General features: G+C 38.6%; 1 protein-coding gene across 3 annotated transcripts in view; it reads right to left on the minus strand.

The window, feature by feature from the left end:
- LOC124291095 (molybdenum cofactor sulfurase-like) overlaps window positions 1–21,516 on the minus strand; it is a 92,710-nt gene that overhangs the window by 36,903 nt on the left and 34,291 nt on the right. For all 3 annotated transcript variants that reach the window (XR_006902148.1, XM_046727998.1, XM_046728005.1), the window contains exon 2: window positions 8,516–8,672. Coding sequence is in view for 2 of the 3 variants with exons in the window: in XM_046727998.1 (XP_046583954.1) it covers window positions 8,516–8,672 (157 nt within the window). In the remaining variant the exon portion in view is untranslated. The remainder of the gene's footprint in view (window positions 1–8,515; window positions 8,673–21,516) is intronic.

Here is a 21,516-nt window from a genome sequence, read left to right on the forward strand (position 1 = left end):
ATTGAAGCATCAGGGACCGCTAAGCCATGTCTAACTTATCTACCAACAGGACCATCAGAGTAGACAATTAGTACGGTTTCAGCAGGCAGATTGCCACAGTGCTGACTATATAATAACCCAGGTTGGACAAGCCCAGTATTAATAAGAAAATGGCAGAATAATCAAACCACTTTGCAACCACCACAAAGATTATTTTGTCTAAGAAAGGATCCTACTGACTGTGCTTTCAATCCGACTCCGTTTGCTTCGGCCTAAATTGGTTTGACATTTAAAACAGAGGATTTCCTATTGTTTTTATGGCTTAGGGCAGACTGAATGGAAGAGGTGATTGGCCAAGGTGGAACGATATAGAACGAAAATCAATTCATGTTGTTTCACTTGATTATATTGTCTTATTTTCTGGCTGTTTTGTCCGATTCAAATTCTAAATGCGACATCTGGAGTTCTTTCATGTTCTTCTAAAAAGCTATGAAAATAAATATCATACAACCTCATACATGTTGTACATAAATCTGACAGTATTTATGCACTTCCATCTCCTTGGTATACTTGTGAGATTTGCTAGGATTAGAATCAAATGAAAGTAGACTGTAATGGTACTGTTGCACCTCTGTGAAAGTTTCAAATATCCAAAAAGCCAGACACTGTAGACAGTTGCTTTGAGCAGTAATGGTCAATGGTGTAGGGTTTTAAAAAAAGACCTTGACAAAAAGACCTTGAAACTGACTGACTGACTGACTGACTGAGTTTAGTTTTACGCCGCTTTTAGCAATATTCCAGCAATATCACGGCGGGGGACACCAGAAATGGGCTTAACACATTGTGCCCATGTGGGGAATCGAACCTGGGTCTTCGGCGTGACGAGCCAACGCTTTAACCACTCACCGACTTTACCCGCCATACCCAGACCTTGAAACTACAGGCAGTGGTGGAGTGAGTGAGTGAGTGAGTGAGTGAGTGAGGAGTGAGTGAGTGAGTGAGTGAGTGACGCCATATCCATGCAGTGAAGAACATTTGGGTGTGATGGAGTGAGTGGGCAGTCGCAAGCGAGTGAGCGAAGAGTGAGTGAGCAGTGACATAACTACAGACTTGACCCGAGAGACCCATGAGGAGTGAAACATTTGGGTGTGATGGAGTGAGAGAGCGGGCTGGTGGGCAGTCGTGCGAGTGAGCGAGTGAGGTCTAAGCAGTGACATAACTACAGACTTTACCCGCCATACCCATGTAGTGAATCAAACAATTGGGTGTGACAGAGTGAGTGAGTGAGTGAGTGAGACTATGATCCATCCCTTCCAACATAACACCTAAAGAAGACAAGCTGCAGACAATGTCAATGACCAAAATCAGTTTACAATACACACTGTATGAGCAAACCCAGACCTCTATCCCCTACAAGGTGAGTGATTCTGTCGATGGCCCTTCCCCTCGAACACAACACCAACAGGGGTGTAAGAACATGCATCATCACCTGTGTTATTCTGTTTTCCTCCAAGGAGACAAGACAAACACCTCATTAGGTCCCCCACGATAGTCATGCTCTGTTGTTACCTACATTCCAACACAAGTAAACGAAGGTACCTGTTTAAAGAGGCAAAAACATACCTGTCTCACCTGCAACCTATCATTAAAACAGAAGAACATCTTCACATTTTCGTTTAGATGTGGATCTGGTATGCAATGATAGCAGAATAATGGTAAATCAGCTATACGCCAACGCCCAACTTTCAGTCAAGGAAAAATACCATGTTCTTGTGATCTCTTAAGCACATGGAGTTCTACCAAAGCAAACTTTACCTGCACCATACTGAACCAGCACTCAGGTTGTGATTCATGTAATTACCTTAACTAAGCACCTTGCCCTGTTGAATCTGTTAACTGCAGTAACACGTCATGCCTTCACAATGTAAATTCATGTTTTGAACATTCAATGTGTATTATGTTGCATGTTGTGTTTTACCTTGTAGCGAGTTTAGTTTTACGCCACACTCAGCAATATTCCAGCTATATGGCGGTTTTTACCTTGTATCATGGGCCAGGTAGATCAATATACATAATTAATTTCCGATATTGTTAGTTCAAACCTTAAGAGTAACAACACATAATGTAATTTCAGAAAATCCTTTTTCTCATCTGCCAGATACTTTTCGTGTCATAAGAACAATAATTTTAATTAATAGGCTGTGCACGGAATGTCAATCACTATGTATATTTTTCTACAGCAAAAGGGGCGGTTGGGTAGCCTAATGGTTAAAGCGTTCGCTCGTCACGCTGAAGGCCCGGGTTCGATTCCCCACATGGGTACATTGTGAGAAGCCCATTTCCAGTATCCCCCGACGTGATATTGCTGGAATATTGCTAAAAGCGGCGTAAAACAAAACTCACTCACTCACTCTACAGCAAAATAAAACAACATGTTTTTAACAGCGTCAAGAACACTGTCATCAGCATCACAGTGAAGTAAGTAAAACTGAGTTTGAACAAAGTAACCACAGGTATAATCCTGTAACAACCATAGTTAAGTATATCATTCCTACACTAAGGGAACCATGAACATCCGGGTTAGAATTGGTCTTCAGTAACCCATGCTTGTCAAAAGAGGCGACTAACGGGATCGGGTGGTCAGGCTCGCTGACATGGTTGACACATGTCATCGTGATCCCAATTGCGTAGATTGATGCTCATGCTGTTGATCACTGGACTGTCTGGTCCAGACTTGATTATTTACAGACCACCGCCATATAGCTGGAATATTGCTGAGTGTGGTGTAAAACTAAATTCGCTCACTCACTACTATAGCACTACAATAAGGGCTGAGTGGAGGGGAAAATGATTCAGAGGCTGAGATAGACTGAGGCCGTGGGGTTTGATACCTTGCTTGTAAGATGATAGATTTGTCCTTGGTTACTGGATTGTCTGGTCCAGACTTGATTATTTACAGACTGCCGTCATGTAGCTGGAATATTGCTGAGTGCAGCATTAAACAACAAACCAACTAACCAAAAATCCTACATCAATGCCACATTGCAGGATCGTAACGGATAAGGTAATTAGCAGCCATTAAGACATCAATAACACTGTGCCAGAAGATGTCAGTGATTAAGATACTATCTGTCTACAACTGACCCTAATGAAGCCGCCATCGATGGTGAGCAGTATGTGTGGCACGACAAACATGTTAATGATGTTCCTCACCTGGTCAGGTGAGAGAAAAAACTGCTAACAATGTGCCCTCAGGTACTAATTACATCTAATCACAGGTACGTAACTGAAGGTCACTTGTTTCACTGAAGGTCACTTGTTTCAGGGAGGGTATCAAAAGAGGTCAGGTAATTATGTTCGATTACAAAATAGAGGGAAGTGTCGGTCAAATCTGAAGGAGTAATGATGAGGGTATATTATCCAAAATTGATATTGATTTCAATATTATTATATTCATTTCGTTTCTATTTTACATTACATTTACAAGCGTTATGTAAAATTGCTTCTTAAAGCAAGTTGGTTTCCTTACATGACCCTTTTGGCCTATGGACAATGAGTAACTTAAACAAAAGTTATTATAATAACCTTGATAGGAAAATTTTACACCGAACATTTGCTCAAAACTGGGGCCCAATACTGCTGAGATGTATATTTGTTAGTGGTGGTCCGATTAATTGAAATAATCGAAGATTGGTCGCAATGACAAAACGACCAATCAATTGATCATGTTTTCTCATAATGGAATTTGCAACAAAACGAAAGAACTACATGTTTTTTCTTTATTTTTTGTGCATTAACAAACATAACCTGAAAATTTTTAATAAATGACGCTAACCAATTATTTTTGATGATTGATCGGTTGTAATGAACCAATCATCAATTATGAGATTTAAACCAATTCCCAACACTAATATTTGTAGGGCTTTCAAATGAACCAAATACAGTAGTGTGTCCAATATAGGAATCATGATGTACAGTCTCATACCTGCCAATATAGGAATCATGATGTACAGTCTCATACCTGTCAATATAGCAATCATGATGTACAGTCTCATACCTGCTAATATATGAATCATGATGTATAGTCTCATACCTGCCAATATAGGAATCATAATGTACAGTCTCATACCTGCCAATATAGGAATCATGATGTACAGTCTCATACCTGTCAATATAGGAATCATGATGTACAGTCTCATACCTGTCAATATAGGAATCATGATGTACAGTTTCATACCTGTCAATATAGGAATCATGATGTACAGTCTCATACCTGCCAATATAGGAATCATGATGAACAGTCTCATACCTGTCAATATAGGAATCATGATGTATAGTCTCATACCTGCCAATATAGGAATCATGATGTACAGTTTCATACCTGTCAATATAGGAATCATGATGTACAGTCTCATACCTGCCAATATAGGAATCATGATGAACAGTCTCATACCTGTCAATATAGGAATCATGATGTACAGTCTCATACCTGCCAATATAGGAATCATGATGTACAGTCTCATACCTGTCAATATAGGAATCATGATGTACAGTCTCATACCTGCCAATATAGGAATCATGATGTACAGTCTCATACCTGTCAATATAGGAATCATGATGTACAGTCTCATACCTGCTAATATAGGAATCATGATGAACAGTCTCATACCTGTCAATATAGGAATCATGATGAACAGTCTCATACCTGCCAATATAGGAATCATGATGAACAGTCTCATACCTGCTAATATAGGAATCATGATGTACAGTCTCATACCTGTCAATATAGGAATCATGATGTACAGTCTCATACCTGCTAATATAGGAATCATGATGAACAGTCTCATACCTGTCAATATAGGAATCATGATGTACAGTCTCATACCTGTCAATATAGGAATCATGATGTATAGTCTCATACCTGCCAATATAGGAATCATAATGTACAGTCTCATACCTGCCAATATAGGAATCATGATGTACAGTCTCATACCTGTCAATATAGGAATCATGATGTACAGTCTCATACCTGTCAATATAGGAATCATGATGTACAGTCTCATACCTGCCAATATAGGAATCATGATGTACAGTCTCATACCTGTCAATATAGGAATCATGATGTACAGTCTCATACCTGCCAATATAGGAATCATGATGTACAGTCTCATACCTGTCAATATAGGAATCATGATGAACAGTCTCATACCTGCTAATATAGGAATCATGATGAACAGTCTCATACCTGTCAATATAGGAATCATGATGTACAGTCTCATACCTGCTAATATAGGAATCATGATGAACAGTCTCATACCTGCTAATATAGGAATCATGATGTACAGTCTCATACCTGTCAATATAGGAATCATGATGAACAGTCTCATACCTGCTAATATAGGAATCATGATGTACAGTCTCATACCTGTCAATATAGGAATCATGATGTATAGTCTCATACCTGCTAATATAGGAATCATGATGTACAGTATCATACCTGTCAATATAGGAATCATGATGTACAGTCTCATACCTGTCAATATAGGAATCATGATGTATAGTCTCATACCTGTCAATATAGGAATCATGATGTACAGTTTCATACCTGTCAATATAGGAATCATGATGTACAGTCTCATACCTGCCAATATAGGAATCATGATGAACAGTCTCATACCTGTCAATATAGGAATCATGATGTACAGTCTCATACCTGCCAATATAGGAATCATGATGTACAGTCTCATACCTGTCAATATAGGAATCATGATGTACAGTCTCATACCTGCCAATATAGGAATCATGATGTACAGTCTCATACCTGTCAATATAGGAATCATGATGTACAGTCTCATACCTGCTAATATAGGAATCATGATGAACAGTCTCATACCTGTCAATATAGGAATCATGATGAACAGTCTCATACCTGCCAATATAGGAATCATGATGTACAGTCTCATACCTGCTAATATAGGAATCATGATGTACAGTCTCATACCTGTCAATATAGGAATCATGATGTACAGTCTCATACCTGCTAATATAGGAATCATGATGAACAGTCTCATACCTGTCAATATAGGAATCATGATGTACAGTCTCATACCTGTCAATATAGGAATCATGATGTACAGTCTCATACCTGCCAATATAGGAATCATGATGTACAGTCTCATACCTGCCAATATAGGAATCATGATGTACAGTCTCATACCTGCCAATATAGGAATCATGATGTACAGTCTCATACCTGTCAATATAGGAATCATGATGTACAGTCTCATACCTGCCAATATAGGAATCATGATGTACAGTCTCATACCTGCCAATATAGGAATCATGATGTACAGTCTCATACCTGCCAATATAGGAATCATGATGTACAGTCTCATACCTGTCAATATAGGAATCATGATGTACAGTCTCATACCTGCCAATATAGGAATCATGATGTACAGTCTCATACCTGCCAATATAGCAATCATGATGTACAGTCTCATACCTGCTAATATAGGAATCATGATGTACAGTCTCATACCTGCCAATATAGGAATCATGATGTACAGTCTCATACCTGTCAATATAGGAATCATGATGTACAGTCTCATACCTGCCAATATAGCAATCATGATGTACAGTCTCATACCTGCCAATATAGGAATCATGATGTACAGTCTCATACCTGCCAATATAGGAATCATGATGTACAGTCTCATACCTGCCAATATAGGAATCATGATGTACAGTCTCATACCTGCCAATATAGGAATCATGATGTACAGTCTCATACCTGCCAATATAGGAATCATGATGTACAGTCTCATACCTGCCAATATAGGAATCATGATGTACAGTCTCATACCTGTCAATATAGGAATCATGATGTACAGTCTCATACCTGCTAATATAGGAATCATGATGTACAGTCTCATACCTGTCAATATAGGAATCATGATGTACAGTCTCATACCTGCTAATATATAGAATCATGATGAACAGTCTCATACCTGCCAATATAGCAATCATGATGTACAGTCTCATACCTGCCAATATAGGAATCATGATGTACAGTCTCATACCTGCCAATATAGGAATCATGATGTACAGTCTCATACCTGCCAATATAGGAATCATGATGTACAGTCTCATACCTGTCAATATAGGAATCATGATGTACAGTCTCATACCTGCCAATATAGGAATCATGATGTACAGTCTCATACCTGTCAATACAGGAATCATGATGTACAGTCTCATACCTGTCAATATAGGAATCATGATGAACAGTCTCTCATACCTGTCAATATAGGAATCATGATGTACAGACTCATACCTGCCAATATAGGATTCATGATGTACGGTCTCATACCTGTCAATATAGGAATCATGATGAACAGTCTCATACCTGCTAATATAGGAATCATGATGAACAGTCTCATACCTGCTAATATAGGAATCATGATGTACAGACTCATACCTGCCAATATAGGAATCATGATGAACAGTCTCATACCTGTCAATATAGGAATCATGATGTACAGTCTCATACCTGTCAATATAGGAATCATGATGTACAGTCTCATACCTGTCAATATAGCAATCATGATGTACAGTCTCATACCTGCCAATATAGGAATCATGATGTACAGTCTCATACCTGTCAATATAGGAATCATGATGTACAGTCTCATACCTGCCAATATAGCAATCATGATGTACAGTCTCATACCTGCCAATATAGGAATCATGATGTACAGTCTCATACCTGCCAATATAGGAATCATGATGTACAGTCTCATACCTGTCAATATAGGAATCATGATGTACAGTCTCATACCTGTCAATATAGGAATCATGATGTACAGTCTCATACCTGCCAATATAGGAATCATGATGTACAGTCTCATACCTGCCAATACAGGAATCATGATGTACAGTCTCATACCTGCCAATATAGCAATCATGATGTACAGTCTCATACCTGCCAATATAGGAATCATGATGTACAGTCTCATACCTGCCAATCATTTGGCTTGAGTCTGCTGTTATTACTCATGTGACACTCTCACGACAAAACTGATAAATCTCACACCAAACTTCGTTCATGAAAAAGATAAATAAAATCTATTAACAATCACACAAATAGGTCTAAAGACATCGTCTTCAGTGACTTTTCTGAGAAGGGAATTAGGAATTATGTGTTGGCTTCAAGGGAGCTTAGGGTGCTTCAGGGCTTCCAGCTGAGGCTGTTTGTGGTATTTACAAGATCAGTTTGGAGACAAAGTTGTCACCAGCGATATACACAATAAATATGTAACTTCTTTTGCATATACGCATAGTATTGTTCTAAATGAATAAAACTGATATTTAAAGCTAAGCGTGCAAGAAGATTCTGAAAATTTGTGCACTTATTTTGAAATACATGTATGTGTTTTGGGACACAATATATTGGTTGTGTATTATGTTCAGTACACCTGAGTTGACTGTTTGAATAGTGTGAGTATCTGCCAGGTATGTTCATCTTGTCACATACCTGTATCTGACTTGGTCGATGGTGTCTGTGGTGAGTCGGCTACTCTGACTGCGGGAGTGGGGGTTGCCGTAGAGGTTGCTGAAGAGATCTTTGTGGAAAGCTTCCAGCTGACTCCGAGCATAAAGTGTTGTGCCAACATGGTCAACATATGTGAGTCCTGAAACGATAAGAAACATCAGTGAGTGAGTGAGTGAGTGTTCAAAACCAGTGTGATCCACAAATCCACATTCTTATTTGAGAAGGGCCCTTTGCCACAAAACTGACTGAGTTTGGTTTTACACCGCTTTTAGCAATATTCCAGCAACATCACGGCAGGGGACACCAGAAATGGGCTTCACACATTGTACCCATGTGGGGATTCGAACCTGGGTCTTCGGCGTGACGAGCCAATGCTTTAACCACTAGGCTACCCCACAGCCCCCCTTTGCCACAAAATGAAATGGTGCTTAGACTGTCATAGGTCACAGCATAATAGTGAGAGTCATCTTAGCATTAACATGATTGTAGCTCTCATACTTTCACAAAGACATAAGACTGAATGAATTGGGAGTCCAGGACTCAAATACGGCACTGTCTTTGGGCACAATGAAACTCAGACAGTTCGTATATACACTTAAAAAAAGTTAAGAATATCCTTTCATGATATGACATTAAATCTGTTATGTCTTGACAAAAACACACCTGACTCCTACATATAGTAGCATTATATAAAAACAATACTGCAACGTTTTAATGATCATATGATAGAACAGTACATGGCTATAACCAGTGTATGAAATAAGCCAAAACCCCAGCCAGACATCAGGGCGGGTAACTTCAAAATGTTACCAGTCCAAAATGGATTTCACCAGACCAGGCACCAAGATATGACTCAGATGTATATAACATCTAAATTTGTTACCAGACCATGGGCTGGCTAGCTGTAAATCTAGACCATCCGTCTGAAATGTAACCCGTCTCGGGCAGTCAGACGGGCCTTATTTCCTACACTGCTATAACACAAGTTGTCTAAAATACTAACAGTTCCTTGGTACAAGTGATATCTATTTTAACTTGTAAAACATTTGAAGCACGCCCTTCTTCCTTACTTGATATATTGATATACAGATCTTTGCACACTTTACCCATGACCCATTTAGTCACAGAAATGAAGTTTTTATAAATTTCATTTGAAATCAAAGTTGAGCTGAGAACAATCTTTAATTGAAGAATCTAGACTTGGCAAGTCATTATAGGCTTGAGTTGGATTCCTTATTGAAAGTATTCTCTGGTCTGGACTGACTGACTGAATTTGGTTTTACGCCGCTTTTAGCATTATTCCAGCAACATCACGGCGGGGGACACCAGAAATGGGCTTCACACATTGTGTCCATGTGGGGATTCGAACCCGGGTCTTTGGCGTGACAAGCCAACGCTTTAACCATTAGGTTACCCCACTGCACCCCTCTGGTCTGGAAGACCATGTTGCATCACCAGTGAGAGGAACAGAACCTTTGTTCTTATAATAATTAAGCTGTTAGTTCGCCCCACACCTCAACATAACTCCCTCAATAACACTCATGTGTACACAAGAACATGGCAGAGCAGGAGCCCAAATGTAAGTCTACTGCAGAACTGAATCAGAAGCAGACTTAGCAGATAGGAATATTCACCACACAAACACAGACAGCTTGCATCAGCGACTTATATCTTCCCATCATCCATATTATGTGTCTGAAAAATCATGTCGGCATTGAATCCAGACCAATTATTCCTCAGAGGGATAAATCTGTCTGAACCGCTGATACCAAGCAAACAAATCTCCTCACTCTATAGAGCGCTTATTATTCCATGCACATTCTAATATCAACAAATAACATCCATCACTATGCAGAACAAAGTTGGAAAGCCCATCTGGGACATGTGATATAGAACCGCAAGTCCCGTCTGAATATTGACAGCCCTGATCACCTAAAAATCTTGATAGTGATAACTGACGTGAGACTCCATTGACAGTCTTAATGGATTATCAAAGAAGATTTCAAATATTGATCCTTTGATTTTATATTTATATAGGATAATGAACAAGCTCGACAAGTCCCACGGGATTCTTCTATTTCCACTTTTTATCAATTGCAGCTACATATGAAGCAGATGATTTGTAACAGACCTTCAGAGCCTCCAGAAACCATCTTCCTGGAGTTGACTCCTCTTCAAATACTACTTTTCAATTTGGTTCCAATGATGTTAACTGCAATTTGGACTGAAGCATCGACTGATCAGTTGGTGGGACATAAATAATCATTGTTTGAAACATCAAATTCCCAAACAAAGTAGTCTTATTGGGGAAGGCTAACATAATGGCTGGAGATGATGACGTTACTTTGCCTATCCTCCATGTCAAAATGATCTGATTGGATCATGTGATGTTGTTAATATACTACTTATCCCACATGGGCTGGAATTAAATTTCACAGGACAATAAATCCCTTATACCCTACCATGAAGAAAACATGGTGCATATGGAATTCTGAGCGGGACAATAAATCTGATACACCCATTATGAAACAACAAGCTGTACATTATTTATGAGTCAACGAACGTCACATGACACCACACAAGTTACTCTCATCTAAATCACAGAACTGTTTTCTATCACTATCACTTGTTTGATCACGGTATTAGCATCTACACCAAAACGTCACATCTATCGCAATATAGAATTTGTCAATCCATAAAATGTGTTCCTCTTTTTCTTCATGTTTTGTTTCCAATTTGTTTTAATTCTTTAAATGGCAGACTGAAACATGCCAGCAAGATAAATGTGTTGAAGCAGTATCAAAAACATAAATGTGGTTTCATGGGTCCAACCGTAGGCCTATTTTATAAACCTTAATGTGGAACACATAAAATAAGACATACTGATATGTCTAATATGGTTCTGGCATGAAGTCCAGCACTGGTCATTATTACCCACGTGGTCAACGTATGGGTAGCTGCATACTGATCTCGTACGTCACACGAGTGTCGTATCGCGTTGACCTGAGATTCTAACGATTTGATTGGATAACCGAAGACCTCTCAGTTAGGTCACGTTGTGATGGAACTACTTGTTCATTCATAACAAACACCTGAATTCATTCATTCTACAACTTATATGCATTGTGGGAATGTAAACATTGCAAACGTTGCTGTATCGCTGTTTAATTGTGAGTCGAACTGAGACAATATATCCATCGAAAATCATACACGCAATGTTTCCACCAGTAATGTTAGCCGAGTGAAGCAACCGCAAACCAAGAAAAGGGGTGCTACGGAGTAGTTTACTGTAGGAGGCTGTACGAGGCGATGACAACTGACATGCATCGTGACGTCGGTTACCAAGGGGACAGACGAGAATGGCTTAGTGACGTCAATACAGTGTGACGTCATGCAAAAGTGACTACAAAACAAAATTCTTCTGCAACCTCTTTATGAAACCGGTTTCAGTTTGAAACCATAACAATAACAAAAAAACGCTATTTTGTCAATTTAATGCATGTAAGAGGTGGGTAATAAATAAAATACCACACTCGGTCTCATTACATACAAATTATAAGAAGCTTGTGACCTTCCTATGGTTTGTGTACTTTTTCACGAGCCACTAAAATAATATTATTTGTTTTGCTCATTTTGGAATTAACAACAAATTATAGAATTTTATTTATAAATAATAAGCCCTTTGGTCTGTTCAAGTATCCTCCTTTGTCAAGCATTATTGACAGACCTCTAATGATAGCGCAGTGAAAAATATCCAGGGCTCCAGATAAGGTCCGTATCAGCGTATGTACTGATAAAAACTATGCACGATATGGTAGGAAATAATTTAGAAAACGTAGCAGATATACACCACAGCAATGGTGTATGGTCTTAGAATCATTTACAGACGTATTTATCTGAAAAATTATTGTTTTATTGTTTATTGACCTGTTTACACAAGAGTAGCAATGTAACATATGTTATATTTGGGATTACACTTTCTTAGTAAAGTACAAATTCTAGTACTTTTTGAGTTGAGCCCCATCCGGGATTTGAACTCACACCCTCAGAGTCAGGCACCTAATCGCCAGCACACAAAGTCAGCCGCCTAACCCGCTCAGCTAGCAAAGTTATGGTGCATGTTATGGTGCATATATGAAATGAAACACAAGACTACTGATACTCCATTAAATTCCATTCAGTACTCTAAATGTACTCTTAAGGTATTCCAGTACTCCTGTATTGAAAAAATAAGGAGTACATACTCATGATGTTGAAAAATTATCTGGAGCCCTAGTATCATTATATCATTATAATAAATATATCGAACATTACCTGGCTATCTCCACAAAGCAATGACAGCTTGGAACATGTCTGATCATCCCTCAAACTTCCAGTTAATGAAGTCGGGAAATAAAATGAGAATAACAACATTGACTGGTCGTCACACTGGAACCAACACACCACTGCCGCAATTTTCTTTTTCACTTAATGACGTCTTAGTGTTGCTCTGTGACATAAACATATCCCATACTGCCACACAAAGAACTCACAAGCCTTTCAACTGTTTCATACAGATGTCAAGAACGTCAACAATAATCCTTGAATGCAATGACTAAATAGCTACAGACACTGTAATGAGTGTTTCTATGTCTAAGAAAGCACATTAATAATTTTAGTAGGCAGCTGTACATTAAAGTAGCCATTATGTTCTTTGAATGGCCGTAAACCCTGTGTTATGGACTGTTTCAAGGCATATCTTCACGACAGTCTACCTTGAGGGAAAAGACATGGATGAAAGTTGACGGAGGTTATACTTCAGACATGGCCTGACATAGGTTTAAACTTCACCTTCAAGGACATGTGATACTTGACGAACATCTTCGATAACACCTGGGACAAAACCATTCTTACACCATGGATTATGAAAGCTAAACAGATTTTTAAACATCGAATCTATTGAATTTTAATTCACGATTGAATACTTGCAACATGTGTCCCTTTGAATTTCACCAATGTACTGGAGCTCACCTTTGTATTATCAGTGACAAAACTGCCAGAAGAAGGGTACAATTTCAGTGACATCATAGCAGGAAAATGTGAGGGAGTCATCTCAGATATTTTACACTTTGTTTTGTTTGTTATTTAAAGCTGAACTCAGCATATTCCAGGATTGTGACGTTGGTCAGTAAATATTCCAGTTTGGCCCAGTCAATTAAGTGAATGGTATTGTGAGAATTGATGATGTGTATGAAGGTAGGATGACATGAACCCAATCACATAGTCTCCATAGTAGATGTTGATGGATATATGGCACCATGCTGGAGCTGACATACAATCCTGTTGAGTCATCAAAACTGACTATCCACTGTACTTGGTTGCCAATCATGACCAGTAATGTAACTATAGACCTAACCTACAAACCCTACAGGGTGGAAATGAATTAACAGACCACCATGCTTAAACCAGCAGACAGTCTAGTTATAGGTGCCGAATCGAAACCATCTAATCCTCTTGGTTGTCAGTTACGACCAGTATATGTTGTTGGGGACCTAACTTGGAAACAATGCTGGGTGGAACTCCATTTCTAGACAATAAAATGGCGCTGTGTGTAAAACTGAAACCCGTGTGATTAATGAAATCGGCAATAGCTTGAATAATATTTAAAACCCAGAGTCAACACACACACAACATGAGTTCTGAATGACACTTCCATCACTATTTGCCCTTTTGAGGTGAATGGAATCTGTTTTGCCAGATAATCAAGTCTGACTATTCAATAGCACTGACATTTAATATGTAATCGAATACACTAAGTCTACACTTGAACCTTGCTCAGCTTCCCTTAAAGAATCTACTCTATTTAATGACTGAAATCACTCTGCAATTAAAATGGTCAAGAGGCAGGCTAGAGAGATCGGCAGATGTGAATCCAGTCAGTCAGTATCACCATTACTTCAGTGCAGCCAGACCTGAGAATGGATACTTCAGCTCATTGATGCTTAATTATAACCTGATTTGCTACTTCACACTATTAGAACATCCTTGTGCTATCACAATAAATCAATCACTCTTGAACTCATGCAGGGTTAACTACCAGTAATGTAGTCTACAGCAACAAACTCACTGATCAGAATTCTTCAATGTTTTCAGCTCATGCAAGAATAATGTAAGTATATGCATTATGAATGTTCTTGCTACAATGATGAAATTGTACAAAATCCTTAACAGTACTGTGTGCGAAATATGCATTATGTCTGAAAACGTACATTCAGTCTCCAAATCATCATCAAACAGACAGGTTATTAAAATTACACATGGATACTGACACAAGAAGTTGAAGATTTTAATTTATTACAAATGTATTTATTTACTATTATATTTTAACATTAAGGTAGTACTTTGTAACTTCAATGCTGCATAATGTCAGATGACACATGCACAACTGGACATTCTCATCACTTGTTCGTACATTATTTGTGATCCCATGAAGAACCTGCCAAGTATTGGTCTTCAGCAATCCATGCTTGCCGTAAGAGGCGACAAACAGGATCATGTGGTCAGGCTCGCTGACATGGTTGAAACACGTCATCATATCCAAGTTGCGCATGTTGATGCTCATGCTGTTGATCACTGGACTGTCTGGTCCAGACTCGATTATTTACAGATCGCCGCCACACAGCTGGAATATTGCTGAGGGCAGTGTTTAACAATAAATAAACAAAACAAAACAAAACAAAACATTATTCATGACAATTCTCCAGTTATTTACAAATGGATCCTAACATATTGAGTGAATTTAGTTTTATACTGCACTCAGCAATATTCCAGCTATATGGCGGTGGTCTGTAAATAATCGGATCTGGACCAGACAATCCAGAGATCAACAGCATGAATATCGATCTATGCAATTGGGATACGATGACACATGTCAACCCAGTCAGCGAGCCTGACCACCCGATGGGTTACAAGCATGGGTTACTGAAGATCAATTCTAGCCCGCATCTTCACAAGTTCTTAACATATTGAGACCATGGAAGTAACACTGAAGTTATCTCAAGTAACCTCAGTGACTACTCTTTCAGCAAACTCTGTTTGTCTTCATATTTTGTGGTAAACACCAGTGTCTATTCAATGGAATATTTAACTGTGCTAATTTCATGGTTTCCACTGAATACAATTTGCATTATACAGTTTTCCTAGTATTTCCTAATCATCGACTATCAATATGTATTTTGGGAAAGAACTCATTCATTAAAAGTTTTTACGTCGCTATTTCAGCAATATCAATATGTTATGACAGAAACATCGCATTCTACATAAATCCATGTAAAGTACCCATAAAAACAGTGGCATACACAAAATTAAATGAATAATAGGTGCATACCAGGATTTTAACCCAACCAGTTACATCTTCCCATTCTTCATTCCACAGACCAGGGGGCACCTGCTGGAGCTAATCAACAATCTGCCTAATTTTCGTACATAGCTGACATCAAAGTCCAGCCAGACAACAACGAGGAAGACATCATAATATTTTTCTCCTTCCAAAGTCACAAACATGAAATATGTAAAAATCATTGTGATCTAGATCTATGGGGCCCTTGGAGGTTAGTTGGCAGCAATAAACCTGGATTTACAAGTGACTGACAGAGCTAGTTGAAAGGCTGTAGGTTCAGGAGGCAGAAAAATCTGGACCAGAATTGTTGCCAGCTGTCCTGATTTTGTTTTATGTATGAAATGAATTTGCAAGTAAAAGACAATTTCTTCCCCAATTGATGTCATCCATATTCATATTGTAGGTATGTAATTTTTATAAATACTGGAATCAGGGAAAGATAGGTACTCCCAAGGCCAAAGTCATTGGAGGTGCTATGTCTGGTAATAGCATGAATATTTACCTCTCTGACATCAAGCTGGAAGTGTAAAATAATATAATTAACAAGAAGACAAAGTCATCAATATCCCCCGCAATGGCAAAATACTCTTCATGAATATGTCTACGAGTTACTATGTCAAATGTTTTGGCGTGTATATAACTAAGTGGAAGGAGAGTACTGAAAGGTTTCAAAGTTCTGCTCCAGAAAGGAGCACTACCACCAAATTCAGTTGAAATTGTTGCCATGGAAACGCAAAAAAGTTCCTTTATTCAGAAATCCAAAACTACCAAAAGGCACCAGTTCACCAATAGACCTACCTATGTATGCAATTTGGTGATGAAACAGTGAACAGTTTTAAAGTTCTGCTCCGAAAAAGAGTACTACTACCAATTTCAGTCAAAGTGAAACTTGTTGCCATGGAAACCCCAAAAATATTTTATTCAGAAATCCAAAACTACCAAAAGGCACCAGTACCCCACCAGACCTATCGATGTGCCAAGTTTGGTAAAGAAATAGTGAACGGTTTTAAAGTTCTGCTCCGGAAAAAGAGTACTACCACCAATTTCAGTCTAAGTCAAACTTGTTGCCATGAGAAAGCAAAAAATATTATATTCAGAAATCAAAAACTACCAAAAGGCACCAGTTCACCACCAGATCTATCTATGTGCCACGTTTGGTGAAGAAATATTGAACGGTTTTAGAGTTCTGCTCCGGAAGAGACAAATCTGCACGGACGCATGGACGCACACACGCACGGATGGACGGAGTGCATATTAATACCCCTGCAAAATGAGTTGCAGGGGATAATTAAAAAAGAGCAAATAAACAAAGCATGCACAGACATTGTTAGACTAACACTTAGTCTCTGAATATATATCATTTGGATAGAAAAAATCAATTCTTAATTGAAAAAGAGCCCCAGTGATTGGCTTCATTTAGGGTTTTAGCATTGCAGAAAGGGCTGGAGGGAAGGGAAGATAATGCGGTTCAGGGACTGTGAGACAGACTAAGACATTCTGGCCATCTGGTCCTGGGGCTGATGAGTGCTCAGCAGTAACTGCACCAAATTCCAGACTGTGACAAATTGAGCAAAACCTCAGCATTGTGCTACAGCTCACTGCCAGACAATGAGTCCTAATTAAAAGCTTGAAAGAAATTACACATGAAATGTTTGCTCTTGTTTAAACCAGGTTCCTGTATAGGATTTTATTGACCATCTGAACACTGAATGTGTGAGTGACAATGGCATGTTATTTGTTCAGCACTTAACACGCGGTCCAGCTGTGACTCTGTTTTCACGATTTCAAACATATCGACTACCATAATCATGCTTAAAATATGAACATCCATAGCTTCTGAACATCCTGAATTATGAGGACTAAATTGTCATTTATTTTTTCCTTTTAGAAATGTGGTCCCACCCTGTTTTTAGTAATCTGACAATTTGTTTCAAAAAGTGCATGATTTAATGTACTGTAAAATGTACAAAACAACCAAACCTTTTGTAATAACAGCAAAACAGTGTGAATGAACATTATTTTATATCACAGTCAGTAATGTTTCATCTATATCACAGCCGAGTGAGTGACATAGATGTGAATGTACTTCAGTTCTTTGAAAGGTTTGTGGAAGAAAGTCCAAACTGATGCCGATTTTAATTGTTTTACCATGAGCATGGGTTTGGTACTAATGGACATCATCAGTGCTAATCAGGAATTGGAATCCACAATGATTGGTTGCTGCTACACTTAAGGGACATAACTCAGGGGTGGAAATAACTTTAAAATTTAGTACAGGCATGTAAAGTCACTTGCCCTGATAATTTTCCCACTAACCAACCTTTTCTTGCTGAAAATACAACATAATTAACATTGGAAAGTTAATGACACCGGTACAGTGTGATATACAAATTTGCTTGCCCGACAGAAAAGAACACTGGACTCGGACATCGGGCAATGGGTTATTTCCACCCCTGAAAACTGACTGCACATCTTTGAAAATTCGGTGCTTTAGACAACTGGGCTCTCCACTCTGTGCCACAAACCTTTGGTTCACAACGGCAGCAGCTACCCAGCAAGTACAGTGACTATCCGTCGGTGTTTGGTTAAAAAGTCCTCGGTACAAAAGTATGGGTAAAAAAGTCCTAAATCTGCCTATCAGCCAGGTCAAGAATTGTAAAGAAACTCAATGCCCCAAACAACCAGCATGAAGCACTGATTACCTATTCAGAATCCACAGTCGATTTCCAGTGATACATGGGACCACAAATAATGCTGTTTGGATAAACAGAATATTTACCTCATGCACCTGGGACCTTATCTACTGGTCTGACTCTTGGAACAATGGAACTCTTCAGCCAGAGAATAAGGAAGGTCGGGACCACACTTTTCCTCCATTCCCTGCCATTGCCCATGACCTCCATGACCTTGGGATCAATAGGCAGCTCCATGACAATCAACTCATGGACATATATGCATGACATACATTGAATTCAGCACATCAAAGAAATACTTTTGATCGTGAGAGAACAAATGTTGTAGATATGTTCTTTAATGATTGATTTGACATGAATGCATGTTTTTTAGTTTTGAACAGTGGCTGATTTGTGGTACTAATTACTTCTCTTTTCCATTTTTTTATATTTCAGATACTGACAAACAACAATGTCTATTTTCAAAGGAGAAATGATTCTAGCTAGCAAAATTCCAGCAATGTCATGGCATGGGACATCAGAAATGGGCTTCACACATTGTACCCATGTGGAGAATCAAACCTGGGTCTTTGGCATGATGAGCAAAACGCTTTAACCTTTAGGCTACCCCACCGCCCCTTGTTTCTAGCTTAGTTCTAATGGACAGACGTCCGCCCAGAGAGCGGAAGGTCGCGGGTTCGATCCCCGACCAGGTCATACTAAAAGACGTTAAAATATGGTAATTGTTGGTCCAACTTGTGGGTACAACAAGGACTGGTCGGCTCGGAGTCAGTATAATGTGTCTGGTGGGATATTCATGCTTCACTGCGGCATGGTATTTCAGTGGGCTAGCACTATAAAACCAGCTTAAGTCTGGGTTAGTACAAGCAGCCGCACATACACATGTACACACACATGCACGTCATCATATGAGCGAAATATTCTCAAGCACGACGTTAAACCCAATTTCACCTCACCTCATTTAATGGACAGATGGCTAAACAACAAAGAATGTTTCATGACATAACATCCCACTTTGCAAAGAGAACTGTAAACGATAAAGGTTCAGTTAGGTTCAAATTAATGTATAGTGTGTTTGCTAAATGATTGGTATATAACAAGTACATCAAAAAGGGAGTCTGGCTTTTATATGACTTTTGGCAGTGTTCCCTAGAATCACAGGAACACCAAAAATAAACTTCCCACATTGTTCCTATGTGGAGAATCGAAACTAACTCTTTGGTGGGGTGAATGATCTTTGATGATTGAGTTTAGTCTTGCTTTTAGCAATATTCAAGCAATATCATAGTGATGGACACCAGAATTGGGCTTCACACATTATGTGGGGAATCGAACCTGGGACTTCAGTGTGACAAGCAAATGCTTTAATAACCACTAGGCTAACCACCACCCTGATCTTTGATGAAATGCTGCATGGTGACATGATAAATGAACAGGGAGTTGGCACAACAGCAAGTTAAGCTGTTACAACCATGGCAGATTGTTCCATAAGGATCTCAACCTTAAACAAGTTAGAAGCTCAGTTACCCATATCTCCTGCCAGTTTGCAGCACTTAAAGTATCATATTTGAAGCAGTTGAAAGAATTGTGGGCAGGTATGAACATCAAACAATTACCTGCCTTGTATATCTGAGCTTGTTTCCATAGCAACAGAAAAATACCAGACTTGATGATTTGACGTAACATTAACTTCAGCTGTTAAAGCATTTGCATGGTTTCATGAATATATATCAGACATGTATCAGTTCTACCCATGCAACAAATGATGCTGAATGTGCATATCTGAATATTTAATCTGATTTCATGCCACAAGAAAGATTAACGACATAATTGATATATTTCACCAACACCTTGTCTGACACAGTTTTACTGTCCCTAACTGCATACAGGCAAACTAGTGGTTGATAGCATAAGCCTCATTGTACTTTGGGTATGAGACACATTATGAGTGAGTGAGTGGGTGAGTGAGTGAGTGGGTTTAGTTTTATAGTATTCCAGCAAAATCCCAACAGAAGACAGCAGAAATGTACTCACACATTGTACCAATGTGGGGAATCAAACCTGAATCTTCAGCATGCCAAGTGAACACTTTAACCACTGAGCCACCCAACCCCAATTTACAAAACCAATCCTTCTTCTGTATCATTATCTCTAACAACAGCATGGAGAAAACAAGTTGCAAAGATTTCACTAAAACCGTAAATACAAAAGAGGTAACAAATACCTTGTGATAATAAGGTTTTCTATTTCCCCATATTAAGTCTTGAACTTTAATGTACTTTGATTAACAATGATCTGTTTGATTGGCATTTAGAAGTTGGTGACTAATAAGAAAGTAAGATTGTTTATGGATAACAACTTCTTTTATTATATATGATGCAACGTTTCGGTATGGATTCTTATACCGTTGTCAAGCTTGACAAACAATGATAGTTTGACTAATGGGAACAGGTGTTTAGGCTTGCTGACTTGGTAGATACATGTCATTGTACACCAACAGCGATTGATGTCAGTCACCAGATTGTCTGGCCCAGACTTGATTGTTTACAAGATACTGTCATGTAGCTGTTACTGTCATTCAACACTGCTGAATTCAACATTAAACAAACTGATCAAATCCTCATGTATACACACACAAAGACTTTGAAATCAGTTTTTACACAATATAAGAATCCATACCGAAACGTCGCATCATATATAATAAGAAGTTGTTATAAAACAATCTTACTTTCTTATTTGATTAACAAGCAGGGTCTTGAAAAGATGCACAAACATATCTTGGATTAACTGCAACATTTTAATATAATTTCCACATAATTTAGGATAGTCTCATGTGTAAAAGAAGGTTTGGCCTAATTAATCCGTAATTCCTGACTTAACGGTGGGAAAAGTACAACACTGTGGAAGTATGC

Source organism: Haliotis rubra, unplaced genomic scaffold (genome assembly GCF_003918875.1).
Source record: "Haliotis rubra isolate DU_JTF1 unplaced genomic scaffold, ASM391887v1 Scf113, whole genome shotgun sequence".
Lineage (NCBI taxonomy): Eukaryota > Metazoa > Mollusca > Gastropoda > Lepetellida > Haliotidae > Haliotis > Haliotis rubra.